At 47.0% G+C, this 14,894-nt stretch overlaps 1 protein-coding gene across 1 annotated transcript in view; it reads left to right on the forward strand.

The window, feature by feature from the left end:
* The window catches only part of acss2l (acyl-CoA synthetase short chain family member 2 like), a 65,109-nt gene that overhangs the window by 15,443 nt on the left and 34,772 nt on the right, over positions 1-14,894 (forward strand). Inside the window, exons 3-9 of the mRNA XM_078215724.1 lie at positions 478-569; positions 3,061-3,164; positions 5,433-5,505; positions 5,663-5,738; positions 7,763-7,856; positions 10,065-10,202; positions 12,499-12,669. Of these exons, the coding sequence (XP_078071850.1) occupies positions 478-569; positions 3,061-3,164; positions 5,433-5,505; positions 5,663-5,738; positions 7,763-7,856; positions 10,065-10,202; positions 12,499-12,669 (748 nt within the window). The remainder of the gene's footprint in view (positions 1-477; positions 570-3,060; positions 3,165-5,432; positions 5,506-5,662; positions 5,739-7,762; positions 7,857-10,064; positions 10,203-12,498; positions 12,670-14,894) is intronic.

Genomic DNA, 14,894 nt, shown 5'->3' on the forward strand with positions numbered 1-14,894 from the left:
AGGCATGTGTAAAAAAAACCTTTGAAAAAATGTAATGCGTTGATATCTTTCTCCTATGTTTGAAACAAATAGTCTGGACAACAAGCTACCAAAAGTATGAATCATCCAGGCCCTCTGACATTTCAAAAACCACAATCATAAAATCTTGAAACTGCCTAACTTATGTCAACAAACATTGTGAAATTTACAGCAGAGATCAAAAATGTCAATTAAACAATATTTTCTCTGGGGAGCAGGTATTCTTGAATTCTAATGGATGTTTGGGCGCTCAACCAAGCGTACATAATGAGATTGGAGCACAAACTTAAAGGAAAGAGGTGTGGGAAGAAATTTAGTACAGAGAATTGAAGTGAGTGTGTAATAAAATGAAGCATTTAGTTGAGTTCAGGTCAGAGAAGGATGGATGATATTGAGATGAATGATATTGGAGGTATAACATTTTCTTCTTAATCAGGATGATTTCTGACTTTTTTTCAGGGAAGGAAATGAGCCTGAAGACAGCTCCACCATCACCTACTCTCAGTTGTTAAAGGAAGTCTGCAAGTTTGCAAATGTCCTGCGGACTTTAGGTGAATAATTCCTTTTTTCCAAGAAGCAGTAGAGGGCTCTTATCTTGTTCATGTAAGTAGAGAGCTCTGTTATTCCAGTGAGTAGAATGCTCTGTTATTCCAGTGAGTAGAGTGCGGTGTTATTCCAGTGAGTAGAGTGCGGTGTTATTCCAGTGAGTAGAGTGCGGTGTTATTCCAGTGAGTAGAGTGCGGTGTTATTCCAGTGAGTAGAGTGCTGTGTTATTCCAGTGAGTAGAGTGCGGTGTTATTCCAGTGAGTAGAGTGCGGTGTTATTCCAGTGAGTAGAGTGCGGTGTTATTCCAGTGAGTAGAGTGCGGTGTTATTCCAGTGAGTAGAGTGCGGTGTTATTCCAGTGAGTAGAGTGCGGTGTTATTCCAGTGAGTAGAGTGCGGTGTTATTCCAGTGAGTAGAGTGCGGTGTTATTCCAGTGAGTAGAGTGCGGTGTTATTCCAGTGAGTAGAGTGCGGTGTTATTCCAGTGAGTAGAGTGCGGTGTTATTCCAGTGAGTAGAGTGCGGTGTTATTCCAGTGAGTAGAGTGCGGTGTTATTCCAGTGAGTAGAGTGCGGTGTTATTCCAGTGAGTAGAGTGCGGTGTTATTCCAGTGAGTAGAGTGCGGTGTTATTCCAGTGAGTAGAGTGCGGTGTTATTCCAGTGAGTAGAGTGCGGTGTTATTCCAGTGAGTAGAGTGCGGTGTTATTCCGGTGAGTAGAGTGCGGTGTTATTCCGGTGAGTAGAGTGCGGTGTTATTCCGGTGAGTAGAGTGCGGTGTTATTCCGGTGAGTAGAGTGCGGTGTTATTCCGGTGAGTAGAGTGCGGTGTTATTCCGGTGAGTAGAATGCTGTGTTATCCCGGTGAGTAGAGTGCTGTGTTATCCCGGTGAGTAGAGTGCTGTATTATTCCAGTGAGTAGAGTGCTGTGTTATTCCAGTGAGTAAATCACTGTCATTTGTTTATTTTTTACTGGATTGATGCGATACGATAATTTCCGCAGTGCCTGTATTTGCTGACCATCCCTAATTGCCCCTGAGAAGGTGGTGTTGAACCTCCTCTTTGAAACGCTGTTGTCTATGTGCTCTCTGTATGTCCAGAGTGCTGACTTTTGATTTTTTACCCACTGACAGTGAAGAAATAGCGATATATTTCCGAGTCAGCATAGTGAATAGTTTAGAGGGGAATTTGCAGGTAGTGGTGGTCCCATGTAGCTGCTGCCCTTGTCCTTATTGGAAGTGGTCGTGGTTTTGGGAGGTGCTGTCTAAGGAGTCTTGTTGAGTTGCTGCTGTGCATCTTGTAGATGGTCCCCTCTGCTGTCAGTGTGTGTTGGTGGCGGAGCAGGTAAATGTTTAAGTGAATGGATGGGGTGTTGATCAAATGGGCCGTTTCGTACTGGGTGTTCTGTAGGAAACTGGCAGCTCTGTTAATCCAGTGAGTAAGGCTCTGTCAGTTTCACAAGTAAGGTTCTGGTTATTCCAATGTTTTGAGAGCTCTATTATTCCAGTGTACGGAGAGCTCTGTTCTCCCAGTGTGCGGAGAGCTCTGTTCTCCCAGTGTGCGGAGAGCTCTGTTCTCCCAGTGTGCGGAGAGCTCTGTTCTCCCAGTGTGCGGAGAGCTCTGTTCTCCCAGTGTGCGGAGAGCTCTGTTCTCCCAGTGTGCGGAGAGCTCTGTTCTCCCAGTGTGCGGAGAGCTCTGTTCTCCCAGTGTGCGGAGAGCTCTGTTCTCCCAGTGTGCGGAGAGCTCTGTTCTCCCAGTGTGCGGAGAGCTCTGTTCTCCCAGTGTGCGGAGAGCTCTGTTCTCCCAGTGTGCGGAGAGCTCTGTTCTCCCAGTGTGCGGAGAGTTCTTTTCTTGTGAATTGCCACAATTGGACTGAAGAGCCGATGGCTGTTGGTGAAGCCACGGATGACCCTCGAATGGGTCGCTGTCGCCTCTTTACCCAGAGAAGGGCGAGAATGAGAAACTTGCTACCACAAGGAGAGGAGAGGAGTTGGGGGAATAACACGTATTAATTTTAAGGAGGAAACTAGGTAAATCGGGAAAAAGAGAAGGAAAGGGATGTCGATGGGGAGGTTCGATGTAATGGGGTGAGGGGAGACTCATGTGAAATATAAACACTGGAATGGACCAGATGTGGCGAATGGTCTATTTCTGCACTCTACTTTCTATACAGTTTGTGAAAATCCGTCACTGGAATTCTACCGCCCCACCTGCCACGGAACCGGAGCGGGCGAGGGTGGGGAGGACGATGGAAATGTCTGGTGACCTCGGGCGGGATTTTCTGGTCTTGCTGGAACAAGGCCATAAAATCCCTCCCTGTGCGTGGAAAGGAAATCAACTGGAAATTCCTGAAAGGAAATGGAACAAAAAAAAACAGACATGATTTTTCGGGCTGATGGGCTGAACTTTTGATAAGTTTTTTTGATTGAATTCCAAACGCTTGACATCCAAAATCTTTCAATCAATCATAAATAAAAAGCGGAACATCTTATTCTCTTCACAGGAGTGCAGAAAGGAGACAGGGTTGCCATATACTTGCCAGTGATCCCAGAGCTGATATGTGCAATGCTGGCGTGTGCGAGAATAGGAGCCGTACATTCGGTTGTGGTACGTATGGAATGTCCAACTGCTCGACGAGCACTTTGCAATTAAATAAATAAACCCCGGTGAGGGATCAAGAACCATTGTAAGGTACAGTGGGCAAACTTTGATTTGATTTAGTTTGATTTATTATTATCATATGTATTGCGATACAGTGAAAAGTATTGTTTCTTGCGCTCTATAGAGATAAAACATACTATTCATAGAGTACATAAGGGGAAAGGAAGGAGAGGGTGCAGAATATAGTGTTACAGTCATAGCTAGGGTGCAGAGAAAGATCAGCTTAATATATGGGAGGTCCATTCAAAATCTGACGGCAGCAGGGAAGAAGCTGTTGTTGAGTCGTGACCTCAGACTTTTGTATCCTTTTCCCGACAGAAGAAGGTGGAAGAGAGAATGTCCGGGGTGTGTGGGATCCTTGATAATGCTGGCTGCTTTTCCGAGGCAGCGGGAAGTGTCGACAGAGTCAACGGATGGGAGGCTGGTTTGAGTGCTGGACTGTGTTACGTTCACGACCCTTTGTAGTTAGGGCGGCACGGTAGCACAGTGGTTAGCACTGCTGCTTCACAGCTCCAGGGACCTGGGTTCGAATCCCGGCTCGGGTCGCTGTCAATGTGGAGTTTGCACATTCTCCCTGTGTCTGCGTGGGTTTCCTCCGGGTGCTCTGGTTTCCTCTCACAGTCCAAAGATGTGCGGGCTAGGTTGATTGGCCATGCTAAATTGCCCCTTAGTGTCCTGGGATGCATAGGTTAGAGGGGTTAGTGGGTAAAAATATGTAGGGATATGTGGATAGGGCCTGGGTGGGATTGTGGTCGGTGCAGACTCGATGGGCCGAATGGCCTCTTTCTGCACTGTATGATTCTACGATTCTAGTTTCAAGTTGGCGTGACAGCTGAGACCTGCAAGTGAAGTCTCATGCACCCAATTGGACGGATGTAACTTGAGCTCAGGACAAAAACCCTCCTGATGCACCGGTCAACAATTAGTCTGCAAACAACTCCACTAAAAATCAATTATCTGGTCATTCAACTGTTTTTTTTTTATCAAGACATGGTTAACAGATGTGATTGACCACATTTAACGATATATTTCATTGACTGCAAAGCATTTTGTGACCCAGGTTGACATTAGGACCTTTCAGCCAATGCAATTTCATGGGGGCATGAGCTAGTCAGGGGGCATGAGCTAGTCAGCGGTCATGAGCCAGTCAGTGGTCATGAGCCGGTCAGGAGCTGGTCAGGGGGCATGAGCCAGTCAGGGGGCATGAGCCAGTCAGGGGGCATGAGCCGGCCAGGGGGCATGAGCCAGTCAGGGGTCAGGAACTAGTCAGGGGGCATGAGCCAGTTGGGGGTTGTTAGTTGATCCAGCCAATAACATCCATGCAGTGATAATGGTTGATGCTTGCATACATGGTTTTCTTGCACTTGTGCCTGTGAATTTGCCACAGTATTAATATCATTGTCTAATAAATGAATGGGTTCCCATTGAACACGTCCCCTAATCTCAGGGAATATTCAGCAGGTTTGGCAGCATCTATGGAGAAAGAAACAGAGTTAACGAATCAGACCAATAGAAGATGTGACATGGCCTAAGTCACACTATTTATTCACATAGAATCCCGACAGTGCAGAAGAAGGCCATTCAGCCCATCGAGCCTACACCAATAACAATTCCACCCAAGTCCTCTCCCTGTAACCCCACATCTTTACCCTGCTAATCCCCCTGACTTTAAGGGGCAATTTAGCATGGCCAATCCGCCTAACCCCCACATCCTTGGACTGTGGGAGGAAACCGGAGCACCCGGAGAAAACCCATGCAGACACGGGGAGAATGTGCAAACTCCACACAGACTGTGACCCGAGGCTGGAATTGAATCCAAGTCCCTGACCCTGTGAGGCAGCAGTGCTAACCACTGTGCCACCGTGCCGCCCCAACCACTGTGCCACCGTGCCGCCCCAACCACTGTGCCACCGTGCCGCCCCAACCACTGTGCCACCATGCCGCCCCAACCACTGTGCCACCGTGCCGCCCCAACCACTGTGCCACCGTGCCGCCCCAACCACTGTGCCACCGTGCCGCCCCAACCACTGTGCCACCGTGCCGCCCCAACCACTGTGCCACCGTGCCGCCCCAACCACTGTGCCGCCCCAACCACTGTGCCACCGTGCCGCCCCTTCCCATTGACTGTCATGGGAAATGTGCTCATTAAAACACTTTGTGCTGATTAATAGATAATGGAAGTCATTCCAGCTGTTTTATATGTTTATTATTTAGTTTGCAGGTTTTTCAGCCGAGTCTCTATGTGAGAGAATATTAGACTCCCAATGCATCTTATTGATCACTGCAGGTAAGGACCCTCTTATTGCTGTATAGTTATTCACTGTACGCTCTGAAGTCTTCTGGCCTATTCTTGTGATTAGTTGTACCGGTTGTGCTAGAAAACTTTGAGCATCAACATTAGAAAGCCGTGACGCTTCACCCTTCTGGTTTTTTCTGCCATTTAGATGGTTTCTACCGAGGACAAAAGCTTGTGAACTTAAAGCAGATCGCAGACGACGCTTTGGAGAAGTGCAAAGACAAGTGAGATTTCCGTCATAGCATTCTGTTGTGTTTGAGATTGTCAAGTTGCCTTATGAGAGAAACAGCCAGTAAGACCCAGCGCCCAGTCCATGCTGAATCGTGGCTGACGCAGAGAATATATTGCAGAGGGCATTATTCCATATTGAATTTCATTCATGTTGGAGACTCTAAAGAAGAGTCCTGGGTGGCATGGTGGTTAGCACTGCTGCCTCACAGTGCCAGTTCAATTCCCGGCTTGGGTGACTGTGCGGAGTCTGCACGTTCTCCCCGTGCCTGTGTGGGTTTCCTCTGGATGCGCCAGTTTCCTCCCACAGTCCGAAAGACGTGCTGGTTAGGTGCATTGGCCATGCTAAATTCTCCCTCAGTGTATCCGAACAGGCGCTGGAGTGTGGCGACTCGGGGATTTTCACAGTAACTTCATTGCAGTGTTAATGTAAGCCTACTTGCGACACTGGTAAATAAACTTAAACTTAACTAGAGTTAAACAGATTTCCCTAATGAAATAAACATTTAGTTAAATAAATTCTTAATGTATCCCACCTTGTATGTTTCACGTTTTGCCAACAAAAAATGTCTTAAATTCTCACATAACATCCTAGTACTTCATTCTATACATTATAAGGTTACTTTGAGCCCCTCGCTAAAACCGTCTTTCCTTTTTTTAATTCAAAAGAAGTGGAAATGCTAGTTGATAGAGTAGGAAAGGTTGCTGCTAATATCATTTCTATTACCAAGAAGAGCTCAGTGATAGATGAAGGTTGCGCACTAAGTGTGAAGTTGATTGAGAAGACACCCAGAGAGTAGCCTTATGACTGGAATTAAATTTGTCTTATGTCAAATTCCGTGTATTTCTCTGCACTGCGCTGTGAGTCATGCTGGCTTCTGGACATCACTTTCTATCAATCTCGTCATCATGCTTCACTCTGTTAGATTTTTGATCCACAAGGGAATTAAGGGCTATGAAGGGCAGACAGGAATGGGGAGTTGAGGCCACATTCAGATCAGCCACAATCTTATTGAATGGCAGATCTGGCTCAATGGGCCGAATGGCCTCCTCCTCCTCCTCCTATTTCTTATGATCTGATGATCCTCCAGCACATTTATCACACTCAATCCTATATGTCACCGTGAGTTACACTGTCTTGTTAATTATTAAAATTTGTTCATTAAGGGTGAGGGAAGTTTGCATGATTTAAAATTCTGTGTGGAGTGTGCACATTCTCCCCGTGTCTGCGTGGGTTTCCTCCGGGTGCTCCCGTTTCCTCCCACAGTTCAAAGATGTGCAGGTTAGGTTGATTGGCCATGCTAAATTGACCCTAGCGTCAATTAGGGGGATTAGCAGAGTAAATGTGTGGGGTTATGGGAATAGGGCCTGGGTGCGATTGTGCTTGGTACAGGCTTGATGGGCCGAATGGCCTTCTTCTGTACACTAGAGATTCTATGATTCTATGTTCTAATTAGTCTGTGTGACAGGGTTATTTATGTTTCATGGTTTCCAAATAAATGAGCGCAGTTGTGCTGACAGACTGGGAAAAGATCAGAGAGCGAGGGACACAACAGGGCGGGACTTTCCCCTGCCCCACCGCTGCACCTTTTCCTGTGGCGGAGGCGGCTCACCATTGGCTGCCAGCGGGATCTTCCTCTCCCTTTGATGTGTGCACCATTTTGCATGGCTCGCCTGTCCTGCCAACGGAGAAACTGCTGCAGTGGGGGGAGGGGGAGGGGGGGTGGTCACCTTTTGTGCGACCGGAAAACCCCATCAAACATGTCCACATCAGTGGGAGGAGGTGGGGAAAGGAATAGAACCTTTGAAACCAGGGCCAGTAAAGAGAGTGGCGATGGTGGAACTGGGAAAAGCAGCGATTGTGACAAAAATTAAAATGACCATTACTAAAAAGGAATAGTGAATAATTTGGTCCCCACCAGAAAGAAAACTGATATTTAAAAAACAAGGAAGTCCTGCGATAAGTAGAACATACTGCATTTATAACTTTTTTGACAGTTTGATTTATAATTTATTTCAGAGAGGATTTTACCATGAAAAAGTGCATTGTGGTACAACACCTTGGTGACAAGGTGAAAAACAACCATGGACAGGTTTGCTCTAACATCCTACAGGTAAAATGCTGATTCAATTCAGAAATAACTCAGTGGTGACTAACGGTTGCTATGTTATATAATAATAAAGGAAATCTTGGGGATAGGGAATAAGTCATTTAGCTCCTCAAGTCAGCCCATTCCACAATGTCAATGTGTAAACAACCCCGCCCATCACTCTCCCTCCTGCACTCAAGAACTCAATCTACCTGTACTCTCTTCTGGGGAGGTGATGGCCTAGTGGTATTATCACTAGGTTATTAATCCATAAAACTCAGCCAACATTCTGGGGACCTGGGTTCAAATCCCGCCACGGTAGATGGTTGATTTTGAATTCAATAAAAAAAGTCTGGAATTAAGAATCTACTGATGACTATAAGACCATTGTCTATTGTCGGAAAAACCCACCTGGTTCACTAATGTCCTTTCGGGAAGGAAATCTGCCCTCCTTACCTGGTCTGGCCTGCATGTCCCTCCAGAGCCACAGGTTGACTCTAAATGCCCTTTGAAATGGCCTAGCAAGCCACTCAGTTCAAGGGCAATTAGGGATGGGCAATAAGTACTAGCCCGGCCAGAGATACCCACATCTCCTGAACCAATAGGAGAGGGCGGCACGGTAGCACAGTGGTTAGCACTGCTGCTTCTCAGCTCCAGGGACCTGGGTTCGATTCCCAGCTTGCGTCACTGTCTGTGTGGAGTTTGCACATTCTCCTCGTGTCTGCGTGGGTTTCCTCCGGGTGCTCCGGTTTCCTCCCACAGTCCAAAGATGTGCAGGTTAGGTTCATTGGCCATGCTAAAAAAATTGCCCCTTAGAGTCCTGAGATGTGTAGGTTAGAGGGATTAGCGGGTAAATATGTAAATATGGGGGTAGGGCCTGGGTGGGATTGTGGTCGGTGCAGACTCGATGGGCCAAACGGCCTCTTTCTGCACTGTAGGGTTTCTATGATTTCTATGATTCAATAACAAAGAATTCCACTGAGCATATTCGATGTTTACGCACATTCATGTCTGCTGTTAACAATCCAAAAGAGCAATTTACCTCTCCCTAAGGGTACCTGACCCTTCCAAAGGGGCCTCTGAACCTACCCAATGGGTATTCTACGTCTCCAAAGAATTCTGCTAACTTGAGACTTTCTCCCGATAGGCCTAAAGTGCACAAGTTGTCTCTTGGACAACCCACTAGCTAAATTGGATCAAGCTGAAGACAGTTGCATGAACTGCATTCATGAACTGTGGATGTGAAAATTGCAATCTGTCCCCATTCTCCTGCCTCTGGTGAAAATGGTAGGTGCTGATTTCAGGTCGGGACTTCTAGGATCAGGACTCTGGTGCCGTGTTGGCTAAGCTGGAGACCCCATTCTCTCGCCCCCCAAAAATTCAAGCCTTGGTTATCCAATTGTTGTTCTAACCACACCTGACCCTGTTCTTGGCAGCCTTCTGCAACTCACAACTGGGGGCAAATGTTACTGTCTAATGATGAGTCTCAGGATTTCTAATCCTGGACCCAGTTGTTGCCTTCTGGTAGTCAGTTAACCTGCTGCAGACTAGGGAATGGGCATTCCTGCTAATTCCTTTTCACAGCTGCACCATTTTTACTGAGGACAGAACACACATTTCACAAACATCTCACAGAATCAACCAGCACTGAAGGAGCACCAACAGTCAGAGTGCATGGAGGTAGGTTTGACCTGGAAATTCCCCATGTGGCTACTTACCTCTTAGCTTTGTCGTTTCACTGAGGTCTCATTTATTCACGGCGCTGGAGTGGAAGCATTGCAAAGTCTTGAATGACATTTCTTAACCTCTTGATTTTGGAACCGCCCGAGTGAAGTCTCAAAACAGTTGAGTGCCTACCTGATCACTGAAATGAATGGAAGGAAAGTCTTGCAAGATTCATGAAGGGTGTGCAATCCTCCCCCTCAGACTTATCTCTCTGTACCTAGGCCAGACGATGCTTCATGCCCGGGGGATGAGGAGTGGGCCTGATGGACACTTTTCTCATTCTGCATTTTAAGTAAGAAACCTCAGGACTCACCTGATGAAGGAGAGGTGCTCCGAAAGCTTGTGATTCCAAATAAACCTGTTGGACTTTAACCTGATATTGTGAGACTTCTTACTGTGCTTACTCCAGTCCAACGCCGGCATCTCCACATCATGAATTTTAAGCGGCAGCAAAATGGTAAATTCTGAAATATGTTAATGCTCTAATTCTTTGTGGTTTCCTCATAGTTATTTTGGAACTGTGAAACTGATGTGTGCTGGGATGTGCTAATGAAGGATGCCAGTGAGCAGTGTGAGCCAGAATGGGTCGATGCTGAACATCCACTCTTCATCCTCTATACCAGTGGGTCTACTGGGAAACCCAAGGCAAGCCTTCTGTCTGCATGTAATCTTCCCCATTGGATCCCAATCAATAATATCTAACTCTTTCTTGCAGTGTCACTATGCTGAAAACAAGACTGTATAACATCTCGCATTCTTTCCCGTTCTTGCCCACAGCCTCACAAGGGTAAAATATTTTAAACTCCCATCAGACTTTTGTTCCTCCCACAAGTTTTTAAAGTCCAATCCCATTCTCTTTGTCACTAGTTCCTCATTTGTTTTGATTTGATTTGATTTATTATTGTCACATGTATTAGGATACAGTGAAAAGTATAGTTTCTTGCACGCTATACAGACAAAACATGCCGTAAATAGAGGGGAAGGAATGGAGAGGGTGCAGAATATAGTGTTACAGTCATAGCTAGGGTGTAGAGAAAGATCAACTTAATATATGGTAGGTCCATTCAAAAGTCTGATGGCAGCAGGGAAGAAGTTGGTTTTTTTTATTCATTTGTGGGAGATGAATGTCGCTGGCTGGGCCAGCATTCATTGCCCATCCCTAGTTGCCCTTGAACTGAGTGGCTTGCTAGACCATTTCAGAGGGCAGTTGAGAGTCAACCACATTGCTGTGGCTCTGGAGTCACATGTAGGCCAGACCAGGTAGGGATGGCAGATTTCCTTCCCTAAAGGACATTCGTGAATCAGGTGGGTTGTGCTGACAAACAACAATGGTTTCATGGTCATCAGCAGATTCTTAATGCCAGGCTTTTTTTATTGAATTCAAATTCCACAACTTGCCTTGGCAGGATTCGAACCCAAGTCCTCAGAGCATTAGCTCAGGTTCTGGATTAATAGTCTAGCAATAAAACCACTAGGCCATTGCTTCCCAAAGTCGGTTGGTACATGATCTCAGACTTTTGTATCTTTTTCCCAATGGAAGAAGGTGGAAGAGAGAATGTCCGGGGTGTGTGGGGTCCTTGATTATGCTGGCTGTTTTTCCAAGGCAGCGGGAAGTGTTGATGGAGTCAATGGATGGGCGGCTGGTTTGCGAGATGGACTGGGCTTCTTGTGGTCTTGATCAGAGTAGGAACCGTACCAAGCTGTGTTACATCGGGAAAGGATGCTTTCCATGGTGCATCTGCAAAAATTGGAGAGAGTTATAATTTACCTCTTCTTTACTGCTGCTCATTTTAACCATGGTGATTCGGTGTATTGCAATCCTTCACCATCCCTGTATTGGAATGGTAGTTATAGTGGTTATATTAATTGTGAGGTTTGCACCATTCATCTGGAGACATACCAACAAGAACTTAAATTAACTAAATAAATCAGGAATAAAAAGCTAATATCAGTAATGGTGACCATGTGTAACTATTGGATTGCTACACAAACCCAAAGAGCTCACTAGTGTCCTTCAGGGAAAGACCTTACCCGGTTTAGGCTATATGTCACGTCAGACTGACAGCAATGTAGTTAACTCAAAACAGGCTCTCTTCACCTCATTCTTCAGGGTAATGAGGGAAGGACATTAAATGGTGGCCTAGTCAATGACACTCACTTTCCGTAAGTGAGTAAAAGTAGTTTGTGAGTGAATCATAGAATCCCTACAGTGCAGAAGGAGGCCATTTGGCCCATCGCACCTGCACCAACAACAATCCCACCCAGACCCATCCCTGTAACCCCATGTATTTATCTGCTAATCCCCCTGACACTAAGGGTCAATTTAGCACGGCCAATCCACCTAACCTGCACATCTTTGGACTGTGGGAGGTAACCGGAGCACCCGGAGGAAACCCACGCAGACACGAGGGGCACATGCACACAGACAGTGAGGCTGGAATTGAACCCTGGTCCCTGATGCTGTGAGGCCACCGTGCCGCCCCTAAAGCACATCTATTAGTGCAACTTAATATGATTTCATAAATAAATGTACTCAACAATTTGTACATTTCCTTTCTTTTCTTTACCTCAGTCACCTCAATGACAGTAAGAACTTTCTTCAGATCACCATAACATTTAGGTTGATGCTTGCGAATGGCAAAGATACTAAATTGTCGCAGCCTGCATCTCAACCCTCGGACCCAACTCCGAGACACTTCCAACCACTTTAGACACGGGAGGGTGGGAGTTGGGAGGCGTGTGACTGACCTGGCTTATTTACTGGCATTTTGTTAGTGGTTGGATCAATTCCTACAGCAACTGAGCTATAATCCCCACAGTGAATAATGACTGACTGCACGTTGTAGCAGTGATAACTCACAGCTAGTCACAGGGCAATAACACAATTATTACTCAATGTGAAGGTCACTGATCTTTCCTTTTATTTTTGTTTTCATTCCAGGGGGTGCTGCACACTGTTGCAGGGTATCTGATTTACACCACAATCAGTTTTAAATATGTTTTTGACTACCACAATGATGATGTCTATTGGTGCACGGCCGATATTGGATGGATCACTGGACACTCATATGTAATCTATGGTCCCCTGGCAAATGGTGCGACTTGTGTTCTGGTGAGTAGAGGCAGTATTCTGTGCACCATCTGGAGTAGGGAAGGTCCTGAAATGGTTTAGCTCAATTACAGAAGCTAAAAATCGCCGTCTTGTAAAGGAAATGGGGGATTTTCCGCTCCCGTTTTCAGGGGGCGAGATTGGCGGGAAATCCTGTGGGAGTTCCAAAACGCAGTTTATGCGGGCGGGATTTCCCATTCCGATTGTCTCCGTCCTCCCCTGCCAATGATGTAATGGGAATATCGGGATCCCCGTTTGAATGGATTTAAATATAATTATCAGGCCCACTGAGTACCCCCGCCCACTATGTTCGATTGTCCATTCACATGGCGTGAGGACACACACGTGTGAATCACGACAGGTCCCCCACAATGTGCATCAGGTGAATCCAGAACCTGCTGGAAGCGCACAGGTGAGTACATCCCTCTGGTGGGCAGAGGGTCATGTTCGGGAAGCACCCTTGGGGAGGTTGGAGGCAACATTCTCAATGAGTGCAGTATCCTCTGAATTAAATTCCTATATATTGTAAAGATCCTTCAGTTCTTTTAAATAATAGAAACGGATTTATTCATAGAATCATAGGATCAAACAGAGCAGAAGAGGTCCTTTGGCCCATCGAGTCTGCACCGACACGTGAGAAACACCTGACCTTCCACTTAATCCCATTTATTAGCCTTGAATGTTACGACGTGCCAAATTTAAATTCAATGAACTATCTTTTTGTATCTTGCTGGCAACATTATACAGAAAGGTACAGGGAAGATTAGGAAACATTCTGCGGATGCTGGAAATGTGAAAAAGACAAACCCAGGAAGTACTGCAAAAGCTCAGCAGCGTTTGCGGAAAGAGAAACGGAGATAACGTGTCCAATCCAATGTGACTCTTCCCTGGTTCTCAACAAGAGTCATATTGGTCTGGAATGTTAGGCTATTGAGTTGGACGATCAGCCATGATGGTGATGAATGGCGGAGCAGGCTCGAAGGGCCGAATGGCCTCCACCTGCTCCTACCTTCTATGTTTCTAGAGAGAATTTCGGCGCCACCCCCGACCCCAGCAGCTTTTCCTGCAGCGGATGCGGTGAGCCATGGAGGTTGGCGGTATTTTCCAGTCGTGTGTGAGGAGTGTGTGTGTGTGGGAGTGTGTGTGTGTGTGTGGGAGTGTGTGTGTGTGTGGGAGTGTGTGTGTGTGTGGGAGTGTGTGTGTGTGGGAGTGTGTGTGTGTGTGGGAGTGTGTGTGTGTGTGGGAGTGTGTGTGTGTGTGGGAGTGTGTGTGTGTGTGGGAGAGTGTGTGTGTGTGTGGGAGTGTGTGTGTGTGTGGGAGTGTGTGTGTGTGTGGGAGTGTGTGTGTGTGTGGGAGTGTGTGTGTGTGTGGGAGTGTGTGTGTGTGTGGGAGTGTGTGTGTGTGTGGGAGTGTGTGTGTGTGTGGGAGTGTGTGTGTGTGGGAGTGTGTGTGTGTGTGGGAGTGTGTGTGTGTGTGGGAGTGTGTGTGTGTGTGGGAGTGTGTGTGTGTGTGGGAGTGTGTGTGTGTGTGGGAGTGTGAGTGTGTGTGGGAGTGTGAGTGTGTGTGGGAGTGTGTGTGGGAGTGTGTGTGGGAGTGTGTGTGGGAGTGTGTGTGGGAGTGTGTGTGTGTGTGTGTGTGTGGGCGTGTGTGTGTGTGTGGGCGTGTGTGTGGGCGTGTGTGTGTGTGTGGGCGTGTGTGTGTGTGTGGGCGTGGGCGTGTGTGTGGGCGTGTGTGTGGGCGTGTGTGTGGGCGTGTGTGTGGGCGTGTGTGTGGGCGTGTGTGTGGGCGAATGGGTGCGCGCGAGGGCGAATGGGTGCGCGCGAGGGCGAATGGGTGCGCGCGAGGGTGAATGGGTGCGCGAGTGAGGAGTGGGTGCGGGGGGGCGTGGGGGTGTGTGGGTGTGTGTGATGACATTGTTGGGAGGGACTGGGAAATCCCGCCCATTAACTCTGTTTCTGTCTCCACAGATGCTACCAGACCCCTTGAGTTTTTCTGACACTTTCTGTTTCAATGTACAAGATTTTCTAGCCACGTAAAGGAGTCAGTAATGGTGTAGTATTTATCTTTTTGTCCCCTCGGATCTCCCCGCGTCATGCCCAATTGTTTAAGGGGCAGAGAGGGAGCAGCAGACAACCTGATCCCAGTGTTCTGCAAATCAGTTTCTAAAGTCCTAAAGAGGTATTCCAGAAGATGTGCTGGTAAAGGGGGGAGGCGACTCGCCTTACAGT

Source organism: Mustelus asterias, chromosome 7, assembly GCF_964213995.1.
Source record: "Mustelus asterias chromosome 7, sMusAst1.hap1.1, whole genome shotgun sequence".
Classification (NCBI taxonomy): domain Eukaryota; kingdom Metazoa; phylum Chordata; class Chondrichthyes; order Carcharhiniformes; family Triakidae; genus Mustelus; species Mustelus asterias.